This window comes from Gavia stellata, chromosome 29 (genome assembly GCF_030936135.1).
Source record: "Gavia stellata isolate bGavSte3 chromosome 29, bGavSte3.hap2, whole genome shotgun sequence".
NCBI classification, from domain to species: domain Eukaryota; kingdom Metazoa; phylum Chordata; class Aves; order Gaviiformes; family Gaviidae; genus Gavia; species Gavia stellata.
In genome coordinates this window covers 3,543,049-3,570,990 of record NC_082622.1, presented here as the reverse complement: position 1 = coordinate 3,570,990, position 27,942 = coordinate 3,543,049, and the positions used below count along the sequence as shown (strand labels likewise).

The 27,942-nt window shown below is 40.6% G+C and overlaps 3 protein-coding genes across 4 annotated transcripts; 2 read left to right on the top strand and 1 right to left on the bottom strand.

The window, feature by feature from the left end:
• The first annotated feature begins 277 nt into the window (after positions 1 to 277).
• Positions 278 to 3,153, top strand: LOC104253435 (fatty acid-binding protein, liver). Its single transcript, XM_009806898.2, has 4 exons — positions 278 to 363; positions 1,412 to 1,584; positions 1,876 to 1,965; positions 3,043 to 3,153. The coding sequence occupies exons 1-4, from the start codon at positions 297 to 299 to the stop codon at positions 3,091 to 3,093; spliced, it is 381 nt and encodes a 126-aa protein (XP_009805200.1). The 5' UTR covers positions 278 to 296; the 3' UTR covers positions 3,094 to 3,153.
• A 3,663-nt stretch (positions 3,154 to 6,816) lies between these two features.
• On the top strand, positions 6,817 to 13,980 carry SRSF10 (serine and arginine rich splicing factor 10). 2 transcript variants are annotated; one of them, XM_059830854.1, is made up of 6 exons: positions 6,817 to 6,882; positions 8,974 to 9,078; positions 10,858 to 10,961; positions 12,635 to 12,797; positions 13,093 to 13,143; positions 13,317 to 13,980. In XM_059830854.1, the coding sequence occupies exons 1-6, from the start codon at positions 6,818 to 6,820 to the stop codon at positions 13,612 to 13,614; spliced, it is 786 nt and encodes a 261-aa protein (XP_059686837.1). In that variant the 5' UTR covers position 6,817; the 3' UTR covers positions 13,615 to 13,980. The 2 variants fall into 2 exon arrangements, with proteins under 2 accessions (XP_059686837.1, XP_059686836.1); XM_059830853.1 differs by having other exon boundaries at positions 13,090 to 13,143.
• A 4,339-nt stretch (positions 13,981 to 18,319) lies between these two features.
• PNRC2 (proline rich nuclear receptor coactivator 2) lies at positions 18,320 to 22,844 on the bottom strand. The gene is made up of 3 exons (XM_059830844.1): positions 22,706 to 22,844; positions 21,394 to 21,598; positions 18,320 to 20,605 (listed from the first exon to the last, which is right to left on the bottom strand). The coding sequence occupies exon 3, from the start codon at positions 20,585 to 20,587 to the stop codon at positions 20,165 to 20,167; it is 423 nt and encodes a 140-aa protein (XP_059686827.1). The 5' UTR covers positions 20,588 to 20,605; positions 21,394 to 21,598; positions 22,706 to 22,844; the 3' UTR covers positions 18,320 to 20,164.
• Between the last annotated feature and the right edge of the window lie 5,098 nt (positions 22,845 to 27,942).

Here is a 27,942-nt window from a genome sequence, read left to right as displayed (position 1 = left end):
ATGCAACACTTTACAACAATTACAAATAATTACCTGAGTTCAGTAACCCACAATAAACATAACATCCCAAACCAGCTGGTCAAGGTAAGACTTTCTACAAAGCAGAATGAACTAGAGGTTATGATCATTAAGAACAAATAAATGATTAATAATTGTTACTTCACGGTTAATAATTAGCCAGTCATCTCACAATTTGGGCTGGCCTTTCCCTTTCCATAAATAGCATCGGAATGACCAGGGAGACCCCTCACTTGCCTGCTAGCATCACTGCCCCAAACTGCATTAAAACATCCATAATGGCGTTCAATGGAACCTGGCAGGTCTATGCTCAAGAGAACTATGAACAGTTTCTGAAAGCTCTTGGTAAGTGTCTAGTTACTTTTGAAATAATTTGCTCGGATTGCAACACCCATTTTGCATAACATCTTTTATTACTGTATTTCCATGATTTTTTTCTTTTTTTTGTATGACAAACTACCCCCTGCCAGGTAAGTCTGTTACATCTAATTTGGAAATTAAAAGAAGCTGAAAATCATAAAAATCGATATAGAAAGGTTCCAGATAACCCCCAAATCCCTATCTTAACATAAGATGAGGCCCTCATGAAAGAAGAGGTATATCAGAAATCAACTTGTTATGATTAACACATAACTTTATAAATACATTTAACTAGAAACAAGTTGTCAATGACATATAGAGATTTCCAACGTACTGTTAGTAGTGCAGGCACTTTCTACAGCACTAGTGATTAACATATGCGATAGCTCTTTAGTAATCTGTAAGGCATAGACTTGGTGGTTATGACTTAGTAGGTGCCCACATTAACAAAAACGCATTTACCCTCTTGACAATCTTGGCAAAAACATTCACACTGGGGTTTTTAAGAGTGTCTAAGAAATATTCAGTAGAATAAAATTCAGTTACAGTTGAAAAGCCTAGTCCTACAGTATGATGCCTGACCAATCCCTCTACTGCTAAAGATGATACTCTCAAATCATGTTAGACACACCCAGATAAGGTAGTTTGAGACAACTTGCACTGTTGCAGCTCTGCCCAGGCAGATAACCCCACCTCCAATCTCCCTGGGAAGAAGTGAGGGAAACAAAATAATACACACATGGTTTTCGTCATGGAGAAATGTCATCACATGGCAAGCTGTTACTGAAAGAAACAATGCATATTCTGACACAAGATTAACCAATATAGTATCAAAAGATATACAGACTAGATGGAATGGAACAATATGCCATAGAGAAGTGAGGAATCCAAAACAGGAATTGTCTTTTAACTTGGACATCACTTTCTGTTATTGGTTTGTATCTTTTGCACCTTTATCGGAGAAAATAATTTGCTATTTCACATCAACACACTACTTGATAACAGAAAAAGTCCTTTTTTGCCTTTTTTACAGCATTGCCAGATGACCTTATCAAAATCGCCAAAGATATTAAGCCTGTTGTTGAAATACAACAAAAAGGAGATGACTTTGTTGTGACATCAAAAACACCCAAGCAATCTGTAACTAACTCATTTACGCTTGGAAAAGAGGCTGACATTACTACTATGGATGGCAGAAAGCTAAAGGTAATATATTTCAGGAACGGATGCATCTCTCTATTCATCCTTATACTTCAGTTTCTGTGTATGAGTGAAACTTGTTTGCACCATTTCCATTAGCATACATTTCTATCATTTCAACAAACAGGAATGTTTCTTCTAAAACTCTTATTAAAATGCTGTGGTCTCCAGTTTAAATTAGCAGATGTGATTATGAAGCATTGGTATCATTTATTTCCTATTTATGTAGCCCCCTACTTATTCTAATTGAATTCCAACATCTAAAATTTTTTATCATTTCTAAATCTGCTTCAACAGTGTACTGTGAACATGGTAAATGGGAAGCTTGTGTGCAAATCAGAAAAATTCTCTCATGAGCAAGAAATTAAAGGAAATGAAATGGTGGAGGTAAGTGTTAGAAAATAATGGCACATTAAGAAAAATGCTGAAGGAAAATATGTTTTATGCTGATTAGCTCTTAGTGTAAGCTCAATACCTTAAAAAAATCCTGGCCCCAAAATTACTACATTACTTGCAGAATTCCTTACAGGTGCTTAAATCTGCAGATACAGAATTTTAGTATTTCAAACTAACCACAGTTAGTGGAAAATACTACTAGTATCCTTTATTATCCCTGTTTCTTATTAAAACCAATTGCCTTAGATGAGTCCCCTTTAAACATTGCTCATATATTTAATGCATCCTGCTCAACAAATCTTTTTATTAATTACTACCCTGGGGGGAATTTTAGGCACTGAAGTGTGAACGGCTTCAGCTGCTGAGTGTGTTGCAGAAAGACTCCTTATAAATTCCTCTAGATTACTATAGCAGTGTTTCCACCCTTAGCTTTATCCACAGCATTAGCTCTGAAAAGAAAGTAAAGGCCGAGTCAAACCTGAAAATTTACAACACACTCATTCCACCTACAATTCTTCAAAGTTCTTTAGTTATTTCTAAACTGTTCAGTACTGACAAAGAGCTCTTTTCTCTAGCATTAAGCTCATTAGGCTTCTAAGAAGTGTCCACTTGGATAAAGACTAATGTTGTTAGCGGTCACTCTTGTAGTAAAGTTAAATGTTTTGAACATACAATTTCCTAAGATTATTTTGAATATCTCAAATTACTTTTCTAAAATTAAGTAAGCAAAACACACGGCAAAAGAACCCATTACTATTTGGGATAGTGGATTTTTATCACAGGAAGCATATCTTTCTGGTAGTATCTATGAGACCTCTTAAAACAGAATGATAAATTGCAATTGATCATGGCACTTCTATTTAGTTCTGTCTTTAGAACAAATTCTATATAAAAATTTGCCTTGGTATGAATGTTATACACATATTTATAGGCAGGTACTGAAAATGTATTTTCTTGTGGAATAAGATGGATTTATACATGAATTATAGCAACTTGCAGTCATTTAGCTATAAAAAGATTTCCTACAGTCTAAATGAAAACCAAGTTATGCATATCTGTCTTCTACAGACTATGACTTCTGGTGGAGTAACGCTTATCAGAAGAAGCAAGAGAATTTAAAGACAGGCCACCTTCTTTGTGACATCTGTACATACCTAAAATAAAGTGCAGTTTCCACAAGGTGTGATCTTTGTTATCTGAAAAAATAGTACAGAAAATAATTATGATTTCTACTCTCCTTTCACACATGCATCACTTCCCGTTATTATGAGACTGTGTTTTCCCTGAGTACACTTACAGATCCCTTCTATACTCAACGTGATAGAAGTCTGCCTCCCAGACAACCAAACCTGGACATTAACTGGAACATTATGATTTATCATAATAATCCTTGGGAGCGAACAAATGCTGATGTAAATGCTTCTTGATTTCTTACATACTCAGTGAAAATATTCAGCTTTCGTTTTTTTTGTCTAGTAAACTTTGGTCTTGTACTAAAACCCTTTCTTTATAACCTAGCCAGCAAAGAACAATTACACATTTGTTTAGCTGATCTGTACCACGTGTCTGTAACAGGAATAGAAACAGTAATATTTTAAAAGCTATGGAGTATTCAACAGTCATAAACAATTACAAAGTAATAATAGGAATGACTGCTTTTACACTGAAGTACACAAGAGTACAATTAAACAAAAATGAGGCACTACAAGAGCAAAGGGAATTAAACATTCTTCCAATCTGCAACATACTCACAATATCTGCTTGTCATAGTTCAAGTTTGTGAAGCTGAAGTAGTAGACCGTTCATATTCAGATTATGTGTCTCTACTGAAGTACAAAATGCACAGGACCCATGCCTATAACCATTTTTCCGTTCACTGCTGATTAGATCCTACCATATTAGCAGTCCTATTTCATACTTAAGTCACCACAGATCTGTTAGAATTGGTCTTGGGTGTAAGACCTCCATGAAAAAAGTTGCTGGACTGATTACGCCATTTAAAACCCTCACGGGGACTTTTTATGCCAGTGAAGAGTGCTGAGTCTACATCTTCCTGTGCTAGGAGAAGGGCGGTTTGTGAAGGGGGAGGTTGTGTTTTAGTTAATAACACTTGCAACATGATATAAGCAATCTGGGAAGTGTATTCTTATTCTGGGATAAGACTGTCCTCATGGGGAGTTTTACTGGCGTAACCATGCAAGTATCATGGTGTTCATTTTGTTTCCCAGGCAGTTATAATGCTAAGTACACTTTTGCAGACTAAATTAAATTCCATGTGAGTTACACATAAATAAGATCAACAGAACAGAAAACCAGACACTGGTAAAATTCAGGGAGAAGGCTGCTTTAAAGTGTCCGTACTGCAAAAAGCCATGTAAGAGCTTGAAACACTTTTGTTTGGAAGTTGCTGGGTAACTGCTGCGAACTACAAATGAAGCACTACAAAACAGAGCATAGTTTTCTAACAGTAAATTTGCAGAACACTTCAACGACCAAACACTGTATCAGTAAGTTGTAGGATGCAAAATATGAGACACTTCAGGTTTATTTCTAAACTAATGCAGAGATCATTCATTACTCTGAACACTACACTTTTAAAGCCTGTTACAAAACAACAATTATTTGCTTTGATACATTATGACATAAAATGGGAATGATGTTAAGGCAATATGCGTATATATTTGTTTGCTTTTGAAAGAAACATGAAAGTCTTATTTTGGTTCAATAACTACTCAAATATTCCCAGCTCACTTGACATAATCTGCCTGGCGAACTCGCTTCTTCCCTATCCAACCCCTTATCAAAGTTCGACCTCAATACATGACAACTGGTATACAAAGGTAGTTTAAGTTATAGACTGTAGATACTACATACTAAAAACACACTATATAGAATTTAAACTAACGCTAAAGCATTTTGATTTGAAAGCACTAAAAATTCATAAAAGAATACTTCACCTTACTTACTTCACAACTGCGGTGATTTACTATTTCCAACAACCATGCTGAGCTTTTCAATCCAATGGTAATATTCTTCTGCCACAGCACATCTCAGATTTAGGTGAAATATTCAGTGCAGTTCCTTATGTGAAGCAGTCAAAACCTGAAGGATTTTTATCAGATTGTGAACCTTGTCCCATTGCCCAAAGTAATCGATCGTTTCCGGATGACAAACTCTTACAGGTTTTGTTGACAGCACTGGATCCACTCTTCCACAAAACCAAGTGAATTTTTCTGCAAAGGACTTCATAAGAGTATTTATAATCTTATTTGGATCTTGTTCAAAACTGTTCATTTTCAATTCGGAAAGCTCTGAAAGGGTAATCCTGGCAGCAAGTATTTCTATTCATCACCAAACTCCACTCTTTGGTGATTCCATTGTTTTTCAGAATGTCTACAGAAGGAATATTTCCTGCTTTGTGTCACGCACCCCCACCATAATTTCAGTCTCTAATGTGCTTTCTTGGCTTGATTTTTATGTTCTTTTGAGGACTTGTGTAAGCAGATCTGTGTATATATTGCACAAGGTAACAAACTCAATCTGCTGCTAGCATACTTAGTACAGAATAGTGTTCACTGTAAATATTAAATGCAGAAAACATTGTCAGAGACCCTCATCTCTTTTCTGCAGTCCTGAACACAGACCACTGAGTGTACAACCACCATAATCTTCTTTTTTTCGGAAGAACAGCATATATAGTTGACATACACCTCCTCTGTCAGTGATCAAACTTCATCTGTCATTCAAAACCTGTAGAAATGTCAGGCAATTCTGAGTGTGAGATTGCCAGGGTATGAACAGCAGCATCCACCCACCAGTGTTTTCATTCATATTCAGCCATTAAAAATAAAGAAGTGAAAATACACTAGTGACAGACAGCAGGACTGCATCAACTCTTCCTCTCCCATCTGCAGTTGGCTGAAAAATTCCTCAAAGAATTCCTCAAAGCAAAGACGCAGACGCTCTGCTTTAGTGAACCCTTCAGCACATCACTTGTAACTGTTCAGTCACAGATCTGCCATTTATCTGCCCGTGTACCTGTTGGGTAGTCACACATTAAGGTGTCAAATAATATAATCTCTCCACCCTCCCACTTTATTGTTCTCATCACACAAACGGCTTTACTAAAAAAGGGCTGGTCCTTCGCAAATAGCGCTGATCTACAACTGTCCGATGAAAACTCCTGGGGCACAAGAACGCTGTTGGCGACGGGGCCACAGAACAGCGATACCTCGAGCCACGGGAAAAGGCCTCACACCGCGAGCCCCACGGCCCGACACCCCAACCTGCCGCTGCGTCAGCTCGTTGTGTTGGCCGACTGCACATGAGCGAGCCGTGGCGCCGAGAAACGACTGCGTGAGGCAGGAGGCACCTTCTCCCCTCACAGCGAAGGCCCGGCCTCCATCTTGCCCGCGCGAGGAGAGCAGCTCGCGCCCTTCTGCCTCTTTCGGCGGGAAAAAGCGAGCGGCCGGGGGGGCGCAGCAGGGCGCATGCGCGGGCGGCGCTGGAGGGCAGGGGGGCGCTCCCGCTCGGGCTGTGAGTGACGGTGGGCGGGCGCACTCTGCGCGTGCGCGCGTTCTCGGCGGGCTGAGAGCGCCTGCGCAGTGAGGGCAGGGCCGGTTTTGGCGCCGGCAGTCTTCCCCCGCCTTTCCCCCCGTGTTTCCCTCTTCGCGCGGAGCTCTCGCCGGAAGCCCCGCGGCAAATCTCGCGAGAGGCGGCGGGCGGGCGGCGGTGGCGCTGCGTGCAGCTCCGGAGGGTCGCCTCAGCCGCTCGGCTCCCCGCAGCGCCTGGGCCCTGCCGCTCGCTCGCTCCCTCCCCCGCGCCCCCCCCCCCCGCCGCCGCCATGTCCCGCTACCTGCGCCCCCCCAACACCTCGCTCTTCGTGCGGAACGTGGCCGACGACACCCGGTGAGTGGGGGCGGGCGCCAGCGGGGCGCGGGGGCTGCGCAGGCTTTGGCGGGCTCGCTAGGCCGCGCGGGCGGCTGCCGCCGGAGGGGCGCGGGGGCCCTGCCGGAGCGAGGGAAGGGGAGGGGGAGAGGCCGCCCTGCGCCCTTCTTCTGCTTTACCTTTCTCCCCGCCTTGCCTCCCGCGCCCTTCTCCATTTTCCTCTCCCTCCTCGCCATGCTGCTCTATTTCCCTCCTCTCCACGAGGATCGGTTTCAAAACAACGTCCAGAAAGAACAAAGCTGGGGCGGAAGAAAGTGAAGCTCTCGTCCCCGCGTTTGAGTTTGTCCAGCGGGAGATCGAGGCGGGATTTGGGTGCCTGCTTGAGGGATAGCCGCCTCTGCGCCTTAGTGCTCAGCAGCCGCCGGAGTTTTGAATGCTCTTTTGAAATACAGCGATTGTTACCAGGAAGGGAGAAAACAGCGCGTCTGCTGTGGGTGTCCCCAAAATTCTTGGCGTAGTTGGGTCCGTTAGTATGGTAATTGCTGCTACTTCGGGTGGAATGTTACTGCATTAATTGTTATGTACCGTGTCCTCTTATGACAGTCACTGGGGGGGGGGCGGAACAATGCTTTTGTTCCATAATAATTGTATTGTAGCAAAATCCCGTAAGGACTAAATACGTGCAGCAACTTAGTGAAATAACTTTTCATAGCGATTTGAAATAATTAGAAAGTGCGCACAGGTTCTTATTTATTGCTTGGATATTTTTAGTAAGCTGCTAGATTTCTCCATTCCTGTTTCGCAGTTTATCATGTCCCTTCTGTGTTTATCAGCTGTGAAACATTTATAGAGCTTATTAGTATAGAATGCATATGTGAGTTAGAGCACTCTTGTGTTGTTAATTACTGGGGAATTTGTATGGAAGTCCCTGTAATGTAATGTCTAGTCTACAAAATGCAAGCATAACTTCTCAAACTTGCTGCCTGGGCAGCTTGCACCCAAGTTGTTCAGCAGATAACAGTACCATGGGCACAAATTAGGAACCTTTTTGTGGTCAAAAGTGTAAATAGCTTCAATTTTTTTTTTTAGTGAGTTTTCTCTTTTTGGTAGTTTATTTAACTGTAAGAACAGTCAGGGAGGGCTGTTACTTCCAAACTTTTTAAAATAACATGGGTCCTGTTGAGGCTTTCACCATAAGCTTGTGATTAGACACTACATTCTTCTTAAAGATGGTTTCTTTGTGAGATCTTGATGTTGGTTGTCGTAGTTGCCTTCTGCCGTCATTGACTATATGCACTGCAGATTCCTTCCCAACCGATGAGAAAGAAATGAATAGCAGTAACTCTTTCATACCACATAAATATGGTATTACATCAATCTTTCTCATACAGGTTATTGTCCTCAAATGACAAAAAAATACATGTAAAGAAGCTGATGTGATTAAGAAACCTCTCTGTTGAAGAGACAGTAGTTGTTCAAGTATAGTTACAGATCTCTTCAACAGTTTTGTGCTCAGCTCTCTTAAAGCCACCTCTTGGGAAAAGCTATCCTAAGGGCATGAATGGTTGCTCACTCAAGTTTTGCTCTATTTGATGTGGTTGTAAGTATTGATTATTCTATGGAAATGAGTTTGTGTGACTGGTTTGTTCTCATACTGTTTCTTTGGATCTTACAGTTGATGTTTGCATGTTGCAAAATCATTGTCAAGAGTTACATGAGGTACTTGAATAACAATAATTCTTAGATCCTTCTTTTCCCTTTCTGCCCACCTTTGCCAGTACATCCTGCATTGAATTGACTAATAGGTGTCGCTTCTCAGTTTACAGTTCTGTTGTAGAGTTCTGCTCAACGCTGGTTTCAAAATGCCAGGGTATATCTTAAGCATCCTGAGTCTTGAGTGTTTCAGAAAAGTCTAGTGTGTTGCTTAACAATGAATTGCTCAAACATTTTTTTTTCCCAAAAAATATTTTGCTACATGCATCTTCTACCAACTGCTTCCAAAAAGATGGGTGGTCATATTGATTGTAGATTTTTAGATTTTTATTATTATTATTGATTTGGTGGATGTTTTGTAACAGTGAAAAAACATATAAGATATTTGTGATGTTCTAGGTCTGAAGACTTGCGCCGTGAATTTGGTCGTTATGGGCCTATAGTTGATGTATACGTTCCACTTGACTTCTACACTCGTCGTCCCAGAGGATTTGCTTATGTTCAATATCCTTTCTTCAGATGGCTGATTAGTGAGGGGTGTTGAAGTTTGAAATTCAAGTTTGTGTAAGAGGTAACAAATCTAAATGAAAAAGCAGTTTACTTTTGTGTTGTATCTAATAAGTGTCTTACTTATATTGTGGTGTTGCATTATTTTTGAAGATTAACTTCTCTCAATTGTTCTTTGCCTTTTTGCAAAACTTAAATCAAGTCCAGTAATATAAAAGCTTGCTTATGTCACTGAAATTAATACTATATGATTTAAATGAAAATTTATCACTGACTCAAAACTGTCTAGCACGTTTTTATTATCACTGGTGTATAAGTAAACTTGTGCTTAGCAAACTGTGGCTGGTATTCATTGTTAATTTAACAAATGGAAACTGGAATCACTTGATCAAAATCAGATTGTATAAAAAATGAGGTGAACTTCTTTCTTTAATATTGTCCCCTAATTTACTGTCCTCTGTTGTTGCCTCAGAATGTAAAGCTGTACAGTAATGGCGACCCCAAAGAGAAAGCATGAAAGAACCTTTAGAGTAGAGTTCAACAATTAAGGCAAGTAGACAAGCCAAAGACCTCTTAAGGATCAGGCTTGAAGAGAAGGGAGAGTTTGGGAAAAGAAAAAATAAAGAAAAGCTGGAAGAAGGACAAGCCATAATGGGAGACAAAGCTTCGCTTTATCTACAAAAGGGGGAAAAGGTTGTTTTTCAAAGTAAAAGATAAAGCCATCTGTCATTTTTGGCCAAGCATCTCATGACAAGTCCTTCTGACAAGCACTTAAAGAGTTAAAGGTCAAGATGAAGTTGAATGGTGGCCAAGATTAAAGGAGTCATACCTGATGTATCCTACAGAATAACAGTTCTTCTTCTGTTTGTCATGTAAGCAGTAATTTGATGAATGATTCTGGTTTAGTCCATTGACAAAACCTGTAATATTTCTCTCGTGAGTGCTGTTGTAACTGTGGTCTTGAATGAAAGTGCATTCGTTCTTGGTTTATCAAGATATATACCTACAACATGATAGTTTAGTTTCTGCATAGATGATGCTGATGATGAACTGAGTTGCTACAAGGAGAAAGGCAATTCGTCCTTTCAGGTCACGGAGCTGGATGAAGGTGTGTGAATTACAGTAGTGGTCAATCTCACGGATTAAAATTAGTAATGTCTGTGTAACTGAACATCTGACCTGACTGATAGTGTAGGGGTTTTAGTGTATGCTTTTTATCTCAGACTGCTGAAGGTATACACACATGTCCATGGCATTGCAAAACTTAAACTTAAAATTGGTTGGTGAAAAAAAGGAAAGCTTTATCCCAATTCTGAAATTAGTAGACACATGTTAATTTTTATTGTTGGTGTGCCTAACATAATTTAAGAACTAGGGTTTAATTTTAGTAAAGTTGATGTAGTGGAGAGAACTGAATGACCGTTAACAAATGTATTTTGAAAAAGATACCTGTTTTTTTCCTTGCATAAGTACAAGTGGGAGAAGAAAAAAGTTAGAGCATCGCATAGCAACTGCTTGCTGATGGATACATTCATGATCATATTATGAGATTTTAATTTTATTATAGGAGTTCTCAGATAGCTGGTGGTTAATTAAAAAATAATTTACTAGTGTGTACTGTAGCATGACCAAAAGAACTTAAAAAAAAAAACCCAACCCACAAAACAAAAAAAAACCCTGTAACATTAGAAAATAACTGATTTATTTTTTTTTTTTAAATTTTAAGTACCAAATCTTTAAACTATTCAAATTCCCAAGTACCTTAACACTCACCACATTCGAAGATGTCCGTGATGCAGAAGATGCTCTCCATAATTTGGATCGAAAGTGGATTTGTGGCCGGCAAATAGAAATCCAGTTTGCACAGGGGGATCGAAAGAGTAAGTGCCTTGCATGTGTTTCATCAGACTGTGATTTTAGCCTTAATGTTTAGTGCTGGGCAGCATTACATGTGGTATTAATTGTCATGATATGGTCTTGTATAAAAATAGTACGTGGATGTTTTGCTTTTTATCCAGTAACTATTAATGACTCATTTTAATTAAAAACAGATAACCGATTATAACGGTCACTTAACACAATCTGTTTCTTGCTGCTAGCTGAAAATTCTTAGGAGCTTTCTATGCAGCTCTATCAAGCTTTCTTTGCAGAAACACACTGTTGAAAATTCTCCCTGTCAAAATGAGTAGCCCAGTTTTAATGTATTGCAATGTTTATATTGTGTTGAAGTGTATTAGTGATTCTGTGTTGACATTTCCCAGTGCAGTCCAATTTCCAGGATTGAGGTAATGACTTCATTTTCATTTGGCTTCGGGATAAAAGTGAATTTTGAGGTATCTCAGTTCAACGTGGAACAGAAGTCTTACTTTTTTGAACAGCTAATCGTAAAGAGAACCTATATCTTTTCCATCTGTTACTCATATACATAATATATGGATAGATACGGATATAAAAATAAAACATGCTGTTGGTAAACCTAACACGTACTTGTTGATCTAAAACAGGACTATAATACTCACATACGGCTTGGGAATAAAAGCGCCTTAAAGATCTTTCAGTTAAAGCTATCAAAGAAACAACCTAACTGTCCACATTTCCCTCAAATGCTCCCATTTAACTTTTATTGAAGTCAATGGAAATTATATGCTCTGAAGGACAAGCTTCTGTCCTGTATTGTAAACATTGGGATTTCTTCTAAGTTTCTGAACAAAAATTAACTAAATCTATCTTGTTGTGAACAGCAAATCTATAGTGTTGTGAACAGCAGCACTGAAAAGTCGTAGCTGTTTAGTACAGGTGGCGTTCATTACAGCTTGATCTGTTTAAAATACTTTGAGCATGGTCTTTAGGTTTGAATGAGAATGGGATTTAATACAAGGGAAAGATAGCTGTGCTGCTTGGAGAAAATACACCAGAAGACTAATAAGTTCATTCATTCTTCTTAATTATTTTAATAACTAAGCTACAGAGTGAATATGCACTGTTGCTCTGGTGTGGGGAGGTACTTTTAGAATCAAACTTCCCTTTGTGTGGCATCCATTGCAGCTTCTGTATAAGCTGTCTTTTAATTGTTACAGAAGACGGTGGATCAGGTGTAAGGTGTTGTGCTGTGTAGTCAAGAAAATGGATGTTTAATTCATTCCCTATTAGCTTTCACTTTTTTGGGTATATTCAGGAATGTTAGAATTTCTGTTTCAGTCATGGGTTTGGCCTGTCATATCAGTTTCCAGGTGGCCTGAAATCACCTTAACCAGTTCTGTGTTCTGGTTTTATGGAGCATTAGTCCTTTCTTACTGTTTTATGGGGTTGCTTTTTTATTTTTCCCTACATTTGTAACACCCACAATGCTGCATTGATTTTTGTCCAATGGTTAAAGCAGCAAAAAGCAAATGGCATACAGCAGTCTCTCATCCGTCCTTTTCATAAACATATCTGCTAGAATCATGAATTAGGCTTTCTGCTAAATACCGAATACATGGATTAGTAGTGTCACTAAAGGCAAAGTAGGGCATATTTTTTAACTTAAGATGTTAAATATTGCTATTTTTTACAGCACCAAATCAAATGAAAGCTAAGGAAGGGAGAAACCTGTACAGTTCTTCTCGTTACGATGACTATGACAGATATAGGCGATCTAGAAGTCGGAGTTACGAAAGGAGACGGTCTAGAAGTCGTTCTTTTGATTACAGCTATAGAAGATCGTATAGTCCCAGAAAGTAAGTGTAGTATGTGTTTGGCTTCAACTGCACAGCAGTCTGTTGGAGGAGAAACACCCCATTGACTATTTAATTGTTAAAATTTTTAATAATCTTTTTCTATACTCACTTTGTAATTACTTGTGGGAGTTACATATCTTGCATGCAAATCAGAAATATTGAATGAAATTATTCTGTACTTCATTGAAGAATAACTAAAAGCAAATGCACAGCTTGAAAAATAATTTGTTAAGCATTTGTATACATATATAGGTATTTGTCACCGTTTACTTTTTCTGATGTACCTTTTTAGCAGTAGACCTACTGGAAGACCTCGTCGTAGCAGAAGCCATTCGGACAATGATAGGTAAAACACTTTTTACACCCTTTAAATTGAAAACTAGATCACTGTATTCCTTTTAACTATAGGTTTAAAAAAAAGTTTCTCCTGCAAAAAACGGTAAACAATTTTTAATGTACTAGATGTCTAAGAATAGTGTTTTTACATTCAAATCTCCTCTCTCCCCTTTATTCTGATAGGTTCAAACACCGCAATCGATCTTTTTCAAGATCTAAGTCCAATTCAAGATCACGATCCAAGTCACAGCCCAAGAAAGAAATGAAGGCTAAATCACGGTCTAGGTCTGCATCTCACACCAAATCTAGAGGCACCTCTAAAACAGATTCTAAAACACACTATAAGTCCAGCTCAAGATATGAAAAGGAGTCGAGAAAAAAAGAACCAGCTAGATCCAAATCACAGTCAAGATCACATTCTAGATCTAGGTCAAAATCCAGATCAAGGTCATGGACTAGTCCCAAGTCCAGTGGCCACTAACAGTGTATCCATGTTGTTTTTAGGCATGTAAGATTCATTTACACACAGTTCAGTTTACTTAAACTATCAGGAATATGATGTTGCAGCAGTGCTAAAAAATAATTTCTTTGTCAGTTTTCCCTGTAGCCGACAATGGTTAAAATTAAAACAGTGTTGAGAAGCCACTGAGAGAGAGCGAGAGAGAGAGAGAATGTCCACTTGGTTAAATGTCATGGGCAGCTACTGATTTGGTTGTGGTGTCTCTATGTATATTTTTGTAAAGATTTGCATTTTTAATGCTTAGATATTGGTGATGACTTGATTGATCGTAACTTGCAACATTGTCCTATTAAAAATGTCATACCCGTAGAGAAATTGGTACCAGTTTGTGCTGAACAGTTAAACCAACTGTTTAACTTGTTCTTTAATGCAAAACTTTGTGATAAAACAGAAAACTGGACAGTTGTAGTGCAACACTGACTGCTGTGAAATGCAGACTGGCGATTTTACATTTCCATTGTTCAAAGGCAGGTTTCTGTGTTCTCCATGCCCGCTGACACAAGTAGGTTGGTAAATGGAGCTCTATGGAGAGATATTTTTGAGATTTCTCTTTAACCCTGCCATCTGGAGAGATGGTACTAACCTTGCGTGTACTACATGGGGAGAGAGTTGGTCTTGGAAGCTTGTTCAGAGATTGTGCAGTGTTGTGACTTGTCAGGATAGAGGCTTCACTGCTTTTGACCTGGCTGCTAGTACTAAATGTGTGAGGAAAAAACCATCTTGAAATGGAAAATTAAATTCAGATTTCAGCAAATGGCAGAGCAACTAAATATTAGGTTGTGTGTATATTTTATGCAGTTTTTGTATCTATTCTAAATTTTAGTGAGCAGTTAACCATAAAATTGCTTAGTTTTCCTGCTGTTAGATAAAAGTAGATTGTTTCGAGTTGTGTGTGTACAGTATATAAGAACTTAACTTTTATGCCAATGACTCCTGTGGTTAGTTGGTGTATTCATAGGTATAAAACTGTAGCCATCTCTCTTCCTGAATAACAAAGGCTTGCTTTCACACATCAAAAAGTTATTTGGTCAAGCGAGTCTGAATCACTTCTTCCTCAGAACGGATAGTGGTTTGGTTACAAGATTTCATTTTACATAAGAACAAATGTTTGAAGTTGGATATGAACAAGAGCTGCATCTCTAGCTATTTAGTTTATCACTAATACAGTATATTTAGTAAATTGAATGTGAAAAATAACAAAACCAGTGTGTAATCTTACCAGTATTTCTCTAGAAGGCAAGATACTTTGTTATGAAAATGGCTTTTGGCGTTTTTTTCTGTTTACCTTCAAAAGCCAGCATCAAACACCTGGTGTTCCTTGCTGTCTTATGTAGTAGCATATAAAGACATTGATTTCAAAAAGTTCCTTTTTAGAGAAATGTTTTAGGTTTGGGTTTTAGTGTTTTCAGCAGGGCCTTTGAAAAAATGCAGATGGCTTTTAAATATTGGCCTTGGAACGTGCTTGGGGGTTGATTCTAGAATCTTTGTACATTTGATAGAATTTCTAACTTTTTCTTTACTGTTTGCAGTTAATGTTCATGTTCTGCTATGCAATCATTTATATGCACGTTCCTTTAATTTTGTAGACTTTCCTGGATGTATAGTTTAAAAACAGCAAAAGGTCTATTTAAAACTGTAGCAGTAGCGTGCAGCTCTAGCAGAGGAAAGTTGTGGGATTAAACTTTGTATTTCCTTTCTTATAGAGGCTTCTAAAAAGGTATTTTTATATGTTCTTTTTAACAAATATTGTGTACTACCTTTAAAACATCAATGTTTTGATCAAAATAACTAAAGACCCAGCTTATTTTCTGCTTGCTGTAAATTTAGCAAACATGCTGTAATAAAAAAATGAAGGAAATACCGATCCACTGGAATTATTGTAGCTTTAGAATTTGACTCCAGAGCATGGTTAGGAGTACAGCTATGCATCCCTTATGGAGTAAAATCCTTACTATGGTATTTCAGTAAAGTCAGGAGTTTATCATTTAGTGTCTGAATAAATATCATTTCACATTTTTAAAGGGGTACTAGACAAAATAAGAATGATAAGCGTATGTTTTAGTCTAATATATTGAAATTTCTTTTCCATTAACTTCATTATTGCTGGATGGACTTCCCTATGGTTATAATTCAAATATTATTAGCCAGGTTATGAACTACTTAAAATCAGCAATTGAAGATTCATATAGAACCAATTTTCTAGTATCACCTTATCGATTTATATTTGCCATATGAAAAATTGTGCCAGCAGTGGTTCTCTAGAAGGTGGTAAAACTTTGCTGATGACATTTAAAATTCGAGCTGCCTCCTGGCACTTGTGGTATTTACAACTGGTTCTTCTTGTGCCACTGAAGGAAAACAACTATGAAAAGCACTTAATTGCTTTGATAAACCCACTCTTACACTTTCCAAGTTGAGCTGTGATTATCTTGTAGCTGTCCATAAAAATGGCTTGTAACAGCAGAAAGCCCTACCCTTTTTTCAGCTGTCTTAAATCAGTATAGTCTTCAAGACTAAAATCCTACTTTAAAGTGGTCCACCTGACTGTGCTGTGGGGAAGTGTGGTTCTGTTTTTGTCAGCAGCCTGCAAGGGATTGCTGTAATTGGTGCTCACGTTAGTCCAGCCAGAATTGCAGCTGGATTGGTGGGGAGGAGGGAGGAGAGCATCTTTGTGTCCAGGCTGAGGTTCTGATTTGAGACTGCAGAGTAACAGTAACTATACCTTAAGTATTTTATCAGCATGTCCTTATATTGTGTGCCTCAACATTTATGTATAGCACAGTTTAAATTTTTTGTTTTGAAAATCCAGTTCATTGCAAGTATAATGTAGTATCTGACAGTTCTGATGGTTCTTTCTTTCTCTCCCAGAGGTAGGACTAAACTTTGACTTGACTTGTGTATATGAACAAGCCAGAAAAGCCGAACACAAACCCACGATGTTTCAAGAGTGCATGAATAAAGATGTTGTCCTAGTTCTTGCTCCCATGGAAAAATTGTGAAGAAGCTGTTCTGTGGGCCTTTCAGTTGGGGACGAGTTAGCAGGATGTGGCCAAAAGGGCAGGGAATGTTTACGCATTCATGCAAGTCAAGCCACAGCCCATCTAGATAACATCTCCCTCCTTTGATGCAGGTACCCTAGTCCTGCTCTAAAAAAAAGCAGTAGCCTGTCTTGTGCAAGCTACCTGCAGGTTATGCACAGCTGGAATGCAAGAACATACCGCAGGCTACAAAAGATCATGTATAAGGCATCTTTCTTTTGGAGTCTCAAGAACGGTGGGAATTATGTTTTTCTGTGGTCAACTAGATTTTTGTCATTCCTGCAAAATTTGTAGAATTGAAGTAGTGTGTAAAAATTCTGCTGAAAGTAAAGGCTGTGCTCCAAAATATCTGCAGCGTATTGATTTCTCTCAGCAGTAATAGAAGGCTCTATTGGAACTTCTTTTTCACCAAAAGTCCATGCACCCAACTGATAATTAAAAACCTTAAATTTAGTGGTGAAGTAGCTGGGTGTTTAAATTAGGGACTATAATAGACTGGTCTCTGAAAGCTAAATGTTATCCTTTCTATGTCTTTTAAAGATGTTTAAATGTACAGTATAATGGCTTTATTCAAAGTGGAAATTCTCAATTTGAATGTTATTTTGAGCTCTCTTCTTGGAAAGAGCTTGCTTTTTTTTTTTCCTACTGTTTAGTCTGGGGTAACAGCTTGAAATATGTTCAGAGAAGGGCAATTGGATTGATCTACATTGCAGCACTGCTACTTGATTTTTTTTGGCAGGGATGTTGCAGATGAACATTTTGAAGTACAAAGGGATAAATTTACACATTTTTAGGACATAATCACCCATTAATAATTGCTGGTTTTCTCCATTTATCTTGTAACTTGCTTAAAAAGTCTGTAGTCCATTGCTATAATATTTGTCTAAAGATGCTCTTACTGATGAGACTATTCTAGGAAGGGAAGACTATGTACCCTGTAGTGTGTTTGATCAAAAGATGCTAATGTTTTATTCATACACATCCTTTCTTCTTGAGTTTTGTGTTCCATCTGTGCAAATAACCCTGTGAATTGGGAATAAAATGTACAAGTTTTGACTATAACTTGAGAGCACCTTCTGACTGACTTACTTAATACAGCTGTAGTCTGTTGGAGATTTATCACCAAGCACTGCAATACCCCAGGAAGTTCCCTCTAGTCCTGAGGTAGCAGAGAGTGTGATCACAACTGTACTGGGCTAAGCTTAAGCTGTGTCTACTTGCACTAGCTTGTCTGGCTTAGTCTAGCTTTCCTGGGCAGAGCCTGACAGCCCCTTAGCAGGCTTTGGTTTGTCTTTGTGAGCAACATCCATGTTAATTTTCAAGCCCCATGTTCACAAATCACTGCCAGGAGGGCTGGAGTTGAAGAAACCTCCTTCCTTGTGAAGTCGTCTTGTTCTGACACTCAGCCTGAAGAGACATGCAGAACACATGCCGCAGCTTCTCAGGTTGCTGATTCTTGGCAGATCAAAGTTTCTTGCCAGTTAGGGATATGAAAAAGGGCATTTAAGTACATTAATCATTGTTCTGAAGTGTTAGAGCTTTATAGAACTCCTTGAGCTGCAAAAGTGATGTAATCCCACTTTCCCATTACCATCTTAGAATAAATAGATGCTTTTAGGGGGTGAAAAGTTTAGTTTATTTAAATTTTTGTTCTTTCCGATTTGTACAGTTAGCAATTGACAATTTGAAGTCGAGTACACACAACTGTAACTGGGATACAGCTCATTTGCTGGCAAAGATCCAGCTCACAAAGACACTGAGGTTAAAGACTGCCAATTCCATCTTATCTGGAACAGTAGAGTTGTAAGCTATTTATTTGTAAGGTAATTGCCAGCTGCCAATGCATTTTGAATGTACAGAAAGACATCTCAAAGAACATTTCACAATCCCTTTCAAGTTAAAGCACTTTTTTAGTAATTACTGTGTTTTTAAATAACCTTGGATTCTGCTGTCACAGTTCAGCTGTTCCTATTATAGCATCAACTGAATTGTGACATCACTGAAAACTGCATGCTGGCACCTGCCCCATCCCCATGCTGAAGTTGACAAATTCTAGCAAATACTGGCACAAAATAATGTTGTAGCACTGAGTCGTTTCAGAAACAGATGCTGTTACAATACTTCAGCTTTATCAGCCATTTGCATTTCTTGTGAAACATCCAATTTGATTTCAAACACCTTAGGTTTTTTCCTCATTTAATACACACCTCTCTCATACATTCAGAACATGAGTATCTTAAACTTCAGCAGCTTTTTTTTGGGTTTTTTTATTTTATTAAAAAATTCTAAATAAGCCTCTTTTCCACTGAGTTTGCTTTAAAAATGAGCTCACAACCAAGTAAAACGTGCATATTCACTGTATGTTAAGTGCAAGGGCACAGCCACCAATGTCCTTTTTTTAAACAAAATATCTTCTTTTAAAAATCAGGCCATGTACTCCACATGGTCATCTTACATTCACCAGTTTTGTACTAAAAATACTTCTGTGCAGGAAAGCCCAGCATAAATTTACATATGCTACAAAGTTTTACATTTATTTACATGGCTCTGTCTTCCCTATGAAAACATTTTAACACCTGCCACAAGCTACTGTGACTTTAAACAATTATTACAGGGTAACGAATTTAAGACCAGCCTAAGGAACTACTCCACCTTTTTCACAATTTTAAAACCTGATACAAAAACATATTTTAGAACTCAGCAGTGCAATCGGAATACAAAGGATTTTTTAGAGTTTTTTGGCAACTAAATGTCCCTACTTGGCACAGTCTGACTTGCTGAGGTCCCAATCAATCTCCAGCTGAAGAGAGACAAAATTACCATTTGCCCAATGTGTTCTTCCATCCTTTCAAGAACATGTACCAATATGTTTCCTCGATCTCAACTTTAGTCACAGGCTTGAAATGCTTGTCCACCAATTCAAAAGTGCCAAATAAAGCCCAAAGGTACACACGAGAGAATAATGTGCTTTACCCAGTGCCAAGGCAGAGGCCTCCTCTGCTCAGCAAATCTGCTCTGCAGAGTTTTTCCTTAACTAGCAAATTTTACACAAGTTTGAAAAGCAACAAAATACCCGACTAAAGCTTTCAGTGCGTTTTTTTTTTTCCAGTTAATGCCACATTACGTTATGTAAAAGCTGGTTTTCTAACACTATCCCAAAAAGTAACAATTCCAATTTTGGGAGACAGTGCCACTTACTCTTACAATAAATACAATAAATGGTGACTGTTCAGGATTTGATTAGATTGATTATAGAGAAAATACCTATTTCACAGTGAAGGGAACACAGCACACAACTTTTGAGGTAAAACATCAGGGGAATGTAAACTTCCACTCCCTTCTCTTCCAAATGACTGACTACATGCAGCAAGAACAGCTAGTTCTGTACACCCGTGCATCTGGAGTTACAAATAACAATTCTCAAATTTTGAACCCTGTAAATTTAAATAGCTAAAAATATGAAACGTTACATCTCAAGCCTGGACTTTAAGTAATGTTTTAAGCTGAAATGTCATTATTTCTTTATCAGAAGGTTTAAAAGAAACAGGTACCCAGTGGCTCGGTGGCTTAGGAAGAACACTTGGTGAGGGTGGCTCACTAAATTTTGCTCCAGCATAGTTCTGATTGGTTTGAGGTGTGAAAAACAGGTTGCGATTCGTTAAAGTAGGACTCCAATTTTGATTACTGGGGAAGTGAATATTGTTCTTTCCCCCTTTTTGCATGGCCTGCCATGCACCAGATGATGAGTTGCATCCATGTCCTCTTTCTTTCTTCATATAGGTCTTCATCTGTGAATTCTGGTCTTTATTCTTCTGCCTCTTTTTAAGTTGTTGATGGTTCTTGGTGATATTTCTAGATTGGGGAACTGGAATGTTGAATCTTTCTCCACCACCCATCTTCAACTTAAATGTCACCTGTAAAAACAGGGGAAAAAGTTGGTGGCATGTGCATTACTACTTTTTTTTTTTTTAAAAAAAAAAAACAGAAAATCTTTCAGAGAATTTTTAGATTCTAAGCAAGGGGACTGAAATCAATCTAACCAAAACTTCTATCAATTCATAGTAGCAGGGTTTTTTCTCCTTTACAGGACGCCACTTTGATAATACCCAAGAACTTAGCTGACACGCTCATGAGAACTGAATTATAATGCAGCCTATCTTCCGAGTGGGAGATTACTGACAATTCTGCTGCTGATGGCTGACCGGCACATCATATACCAATCCCTCCTTCAGGGACTGTACTCCAGCCCCCTCACTAACAGTCACAGCTTTGTCTACCTAGTTCTGAAAACGCCGATCCTCCCTCCAGGCAGCCCAACTACTAAATACACCACTTCTTTTCTCGTCAGCGAAAGGTGTTACTGGAAGAATGTGAGACATGTTGCTTGTGAAAGACGTGTTGCTTGCAAAATACAGTGCCAAATTTAAGGTGTTAGTATTTAATCCTGAAGACATTTAAACCAAGCTTGTTAAACCTAAAGATCTGGGCAAAGTTTGTACTGATAAAGCCACTCCCCAGTCTTACTCTAGTAAGTCCCAGAATTACTCTCATAAACTCAAAGTGAACTGAAAACAACCTCAAATGGAAAGCAGCCATTTGTAACTGAACTTCCAAAGCAGACAGCCAGATACTATCACACAGTACTTCGCACTGTCATGCTAACTCTCCTACGCTATACTGTTCCTCTCCCACCCCCATTTACCTTTCAGTTGTCTTCTCAGATTCCACACTCTCCAACTCTTGCCCCCTTTCCTGCTTCCAAGCCTGAAAGAGTAGGTGCTGCCTTTTGCTGGACTCCTTCCTTTGGCTAGGAATAGAAGTTTTCATGGGCTGATCTGCTGTATTCAGCCAGGTAGCCGAGCCCAACATCGGATTCTCGGCACAGAAGCTCCAAGGGAGAAGTCCCACTGCATAAATGAGAAAGAAGATTGAACTCGGGTTAAGGAAACAATTGCTTCCCTTTCAAATTCGAAAAAAAATTAAATAAGCTGAAATAATTCAGAGAATTCATAAAAGTCAGTTGTGTCTCTTATTTGTTAAAGATGACAACATACTTTAAACAAACGACGCAGCCGTATTTATCTTACTCTATTTATATGAACTTCACCATCATACTTAGCATTTCACAAAAACCAGCATTTTTATCATGCTCTCCCTATATATCTTAATAAGTATTTTAACAGGCAAGCAAGAACCTTATCTTTTTTTTTTTTAATAGGGAAAAAAAGTCAAATACAATAGAAAATACTTTGGGATGTACTCTTAGGGAGCTAGCGCTTCAATGCATCACTCCTGAACACAAAGAAACCCTCCCTGAAAATCACCCCTTGAGAACTCCCCCGCCTAACTCTGTGGGACCAGGACAGGAAAGCACCGCCCAAATTACTACGCAGAGAAACTGACCCCAAGTGTCCCAACACTTCCCACGAAACCAATCGCATCCCCAAACCCTCCTCCAGCCATTACAACAGAGCTCCATTTCTAATCTGTCAGCTGTTTTTTTCTCCTTCATTAGCGAAGTAATTCCTTACTAACTCTTACAATTATTTCCTCTTTATTCCACGGCTCATCCTCTTCTGAAATCTTTTTTTAGTATTTTAATCTTAAGGCACTCCAATCTGTTCACCTCCCCCTAATCGATGTGTCACTCTTCAGGGTCATCAGCACCGCCACCCACCTCTCCCCAGAAGCTCCCGGAAGAGCCGCCCATCTGCATTTCCAGCTTTCGCCTTGTTGTGACTAAAACTAGGGGCCGAGGGAACGTCATTAGCACAAACCAAGCCGCTGTTTGCTCCCACCGGAGCGGTCCTCACAGGCTCGCCGCTTGCCAGAGCTCCGTCTATTCGTCTCTAAACTTTCTTTCTTCTCTTCCCTACGCCCCCCGGTCCCTCGTCACGCCTGACCCCGCGGGGAGCCGGGAACCCCCGTCCCCACTTCCCCAACAATGGAGCAGCCCAGCGAGCACAACATGGCGGCGACGGCGCCCGGCCCTTCCCGCACCGCTCCTCCCTTACCGACTTCTGTCCGTCTCGTTCGCCCACAAGCACAGACACACGCACACGGGCCTTTAGGAACGGACCCCGCTGCTCCTCCGCCGTCACTCTCCGAACCCCCCCCCCCGGCAAAGCACAAAGCACAGCCCAAACCTCTCCACCAACTCCGATCACTGCCCCTCTCTCTCCCACACAAAATGGCGGCCGCTCCCCTACGCCATATAACACCCTCACCCTCCTCCCCCCTCCCCAGACCACCCTGCTCCAGCCAATAGGAGCGCGCTGCCTCCTCCCTCCGCCAATGCGAGCCAAGCCCCGCCTGTTGCCGGGAGGGGCCGGGGCAGACTGGCCGCCGCGGGCGGGCGGGGCCGCCGTTTGAATCTCCTCAGCGCAGGGCAGCTCGGGAGCGGGGCTGCCCCGGGGGCCGCGGCCCTTTGTCCCGGGGCCGGCCCCTCCGCCGGGCAGCGTCCCCGGGCTGCGCTCCCCAACCGCCCCGGCCACGCAGCCAGCTTCCCCCCCCGCTCGGGAGTTAGCACAACAAAAGGTGGGGGAGTGGCCGCGCCAGCTGCCGCTGGGGGCTACAAAGAGGTAAAACAATTAACAAAAAAACCCCCTCCGGCGGTAAGAGGGTCCCCGGGAGCGGGGATTCACTGAACGGCGAACAAAGGGCAAAATCCAGCCCCGCAGAGATCCCCCGCAGCTTTCAGGTCGCCAAACGGAGTATCTCGAGTTCGTCCAGCCCACCCTCCCCACCTGCATTTATTTAAATTTCAATAATTTAAAAATTGTTTTAAATAATTCAGAGGGATTTTTAAGGTCAAAACGTAGAGAAATGCGTGAAGGGAAACACTTCCACAGGTTTAAACTACTGCTGTGGGAAGGGATTCAAAACTGCAGAGCCCCTGGCGCTGGCTGTCGTTGTGTTTACGTTCACATACTCTTGTTCTGCTTCAAGGGATCATTTTCACCAAAACCCACCAGATTTGGCCTTTACCGTGTACAGGCTGAACAAAAATTACATCTACACGAGAGACCTGCACACTCGAAGAGACCTCCCGCTCCCTGCCCACCACTGAGGGGCCCGTCAAGCACTGTACACGGCATTAAGGACCAAAAAAGGTATCAAAAGAAAATGGAAAGCAACTAATTCAGTTTAAACAACACCGGGGGGATGTACTTAACACATGAACCTTCAGAGTTTTTATTCTGAGGTACAGACAGACACCTTGGAGAGTTCATTGAGGCACCCTGCCTCAGAATAGAAAAACTACTCTTTCCTCCTTTATCTGTAAATCATTTAAAACAGAGCTGGTTTCTTACGGACCATCACCTAGTATTATTACAGGGCTCTGACCTATCATAGGGTCTTCAGGCACAAACAGGACAAAGTTAAGTACTCTAAAGAGAAGCTACATCTTTAAGTAGTTTGTATTTCATTATGCAGTGCTATTGAAAAAACATGCTATGTTTTAATATACAAAGTGTGTTGACATAACCAAGCCCAGATCTTTGTTCATGTTCTTTATTGTATGTTTGCACAAACAAAGCAGAAATTGATTTGTTTTCCTCCCTTTGCTCTGTATTTCTTGGCACAGTGTTATGGCCAAGATCCTTTTAGTAGCTTTCATTTAGATAGAAGACAACAGTATCTGCTGTAACCAAACACTTAAGCCTTGAAATTCCATTAATTATCTCAAACAACTCTCACATAATGCACATCAGCAGATTTTTGCTTTGGTTCTATCTTTAGTGTGTTTATATCTGCTAAAACATCATCTCATGTCAGTGTGTAGATGTTTCAGTCAGGACATGTCACTGAGATTTAGAAATAGCATTTTATAGGCTGCAAATGTGCTCTCTTGTCTGGGGAGCAGAACAGCCATGTCCTTTTCAGTTCCAATCAAGGATGACATGAAGTCTGGCAGTTTTTCCTCACTGTCTTTTAGATATTTAAAAACACATCTTGTCTTTCAGAATTGGTTTTGGGGTCAGGCTGACACATTTAGCCAGAGTGGAGCAGGAAACATCAGTTATAAACCAATCTTGTACTTGTGCAGAAACTGTTTCACTGAAACACACCAGGAAACCAGTTGAATGCTACAGGAACACGCAGGGCATTTTTTTAAATTAAAAGGGCAGGCAGTCCAGAATATCCAAAACACCACAATGCCCAATTTGCAAGCAAAGAGAAGGTTATCTATGCTTCTTCACACTTCAGCTGTTAAAACCTTGGGCAGGTTTCCTCTCCTGCAGTGGAAGGAAAGGAGATATTCCCAGAGCTACAGTAATCCTAAAATGTACAAAAGCACTCAAGTGCCTGCCATGTCCTGAAGACACAGCACAGACTCAGTCCCAGGGTTCGGTTTTGATCCCCTATCATCAAGATTGACACCCCTTCGAGAGTCACTACCTTCACTCCCTCAAATAATTACTTTTAACCCCTCCTTCTTTCAATGGTCTCAACACAAGACTTCTTGTTCCAAAGCCTATGGCACTATATTCACCTCAGTTACTCACAGACAGACTGCCTGGGCCGCAGGGAGAGCCGAGCTGCCTCCAGGAGCTGCTCAAGCCCACCATTCATGCCATGCAGACCTCCATCTGCTAAAGATAAGGTCCAAGAGGCAGCGCCCTCAAACATGCTGTTTGAACAGGGTAGTACCTCCAAAACCTGACTTTGCCCTGCATTGCCACACAGTGACACAGTCTCAATGACCTCAGCTCCACTTCACCTTTGCTACATGCTCTTATAACCTATTGTACATGTTTTTTCTATTGTGCAAGTGTCTGCTTGGTATGGGTTATTCTGCTTGCTCCAAGTAATCTAAGGCTGACAGCAATAACTACTGAGTTTCCTCATGTTCCCAGGGAGCCAGTTTCTTCAGTGGGATCTACATTATTCACATCCTCCTCTCAGCCCTCCACCATACTTTTGCTGCCACAGTGACAACTCCAGGTTTTCTCCAGCCACTATTATTTTTCACTCAGGATCTCCATCCCCTCTCAAAGCAAATGTTAATAACAGCCCAGGGAAGCAGCTCCATCTGTGCTGGCATTGCAACAACTAGCAATTTGCACAGAAGTCCCAGTGAAGACTAAGTCCCCAGAGCTTCATTAGCCCCAAACTGAAATGCTCCCAGCTGTGACTGAGATGGATCTAACCATGCACATATTCATGCCAGAGCATTTCAGTGGAACTACCCACTGATGGATGCTGCAGGAAGCAAGCAGCACAGATGAATCATTTGTTAAGTCAGTGACACATTGCCCCAGTTTTATTCCACAGGTGACAAGCTTCCAGTGGTACATGATTTTTTTTAGAGCCATAAAAAGTAAACACCTTGAGGTTACTAAGAGTCCCATGACACACTTGAAGCTAGTTACATGTTCCTATCTGAACCAAACATTAACCAGGGTAACAATCTACCAAAGTTTTCCTCATGTGGGAAATGAGTTTGTATTTTCTTAAAAATCTGCGCAAAAGTATTGAGTATACAGTAACATTTAGAATATCCTTTATTCTGTTTGGCAGAGGACCCCTGTTTCTCAAACAAATAAAGCTCAGGAAATCCACAGCAGTGATCTACAGGAACTAGGTGGATATTTGAATCCCTCCAGAGTACATAGAGAAGAAGTACAAGACAAGCACTCCAACAATTCAATAAAACTATGTATTTTAATTACTTAAAGCTCCCTGTAAGTATGTTGTTAAACAAAGCAGAGGCAGGATACCTAAAGATACTTTCTATATAAGCTGTAGGTATGAATTAAGTCAGTGTCCACCAGTACTTGAGTTCCATCATCTCCAGAATAAGAGTTTCCTCCTCTGCACTGCTGAAACGAGTTACATGCTCAGGAGTGTCTCTGAGAACATATCTGCTTTGCATGACTGCAGCATGCACATTTGTATATATACGAATATGTAGAACACAACAAACTCAGCACCAAGAGTAAAAAGACCATGGACACACACAGTTCATTGAAGATCAGTTAACGAAGCCCTAAGCGTTATGGCCCAGGGGAGTTTAAAGGACTTGTGCTGAAGCAGCTTCATTGCTGCTGATGTCTGAACTTCATAAATAAAAGCACATCCAGGCATGACTCCCAAGTCACACCCTGTTGGTTTTCTGTCTCAACAGCTCCCTGTTCAAATCCACACCAGCAGTGAGTCACAAAAGCCTGCAGGAACCTTCAGCCCATTTAAATCAATATGCCTGGTTCATACCCTATCAGCAGGAAAAACACTTCCACCCTCAACCCACCTCACTACACAAGAGCAAGCAGAGGTGGTTCTCCAGCTCACATAGGGCACAGGCACAGCAGGCAAACTCATCAGACAAGCCCTGCTTTGCTCACATAAGTTACGCTATACAAGACAATAAGTCTGTTTTTTCTCTGAGCATTTCCTCTAAGACTGCAGTATAGAGTCACACTGGCTCTCTCACACCTTATCAACACAAGCAGGGCCACCACCCTCAGCCCTGCCTGGGCCACTCAGTTTTCAAATTCAGCTCCAGCAAACACTAAAGTCAGAGAAATACAAGCAAGTCACCATCCTCCTGCAAAGTATAGCCAGGCTTTCTGCAAGTGCTGGTGACTAAGTGCTCCACCACACAAGCTATGTCCTAACAGCAGCCCCAGGGGTTGTTCCCTACTGCTGTAGAGACAGAGACACTACTACTGAGCAAGACCAAGCCCATAAACCCTTTTCCCCATTGCCTGCACAGCTTTTCTTTGAGCCTTCCCTCCAACACACTGCAGGACCAGAGCTAGCAGCTCACCAAGACCCAGCCCAGACCATTCTGCACCCCAGCAAGCTGGGGTGCCCACCAGCCAGCTCCGCAGCCAGAGGTAGTACCTGTCTGAGGGCTGCAGGGAAAGCATCCCTTCCAGGGTCATCTCTCCCACTTGCCCATTCTGCTCAGCCTCATTCACCTGGAGAGATCTGGTGCAGCTACCAACAGCAGGGCAAGAAATACAAACTGCTGCCAAGACTGTCCTGAAGAGCTCAGCAAAATCCTACATCACTATCTACATAACAGCCCTCTTGCATTTGATTGTGCTTCTGGCTTAAATACCCTAAAATCAGGTGCACTGAATTCAAGCAACCCCACCCTGTTGAGAGAGGGGCCATTTAAATCCCACCTGGCCAAGGCAGTCTATTAGAGCCCTCCTTCAGTGATGGTGCTCCTTTAGTTCCCAGTTGTTATGAGCTGACTGTACTTCTGCTTAGTGCCAGCAGGCAAAAAGACAAAAGC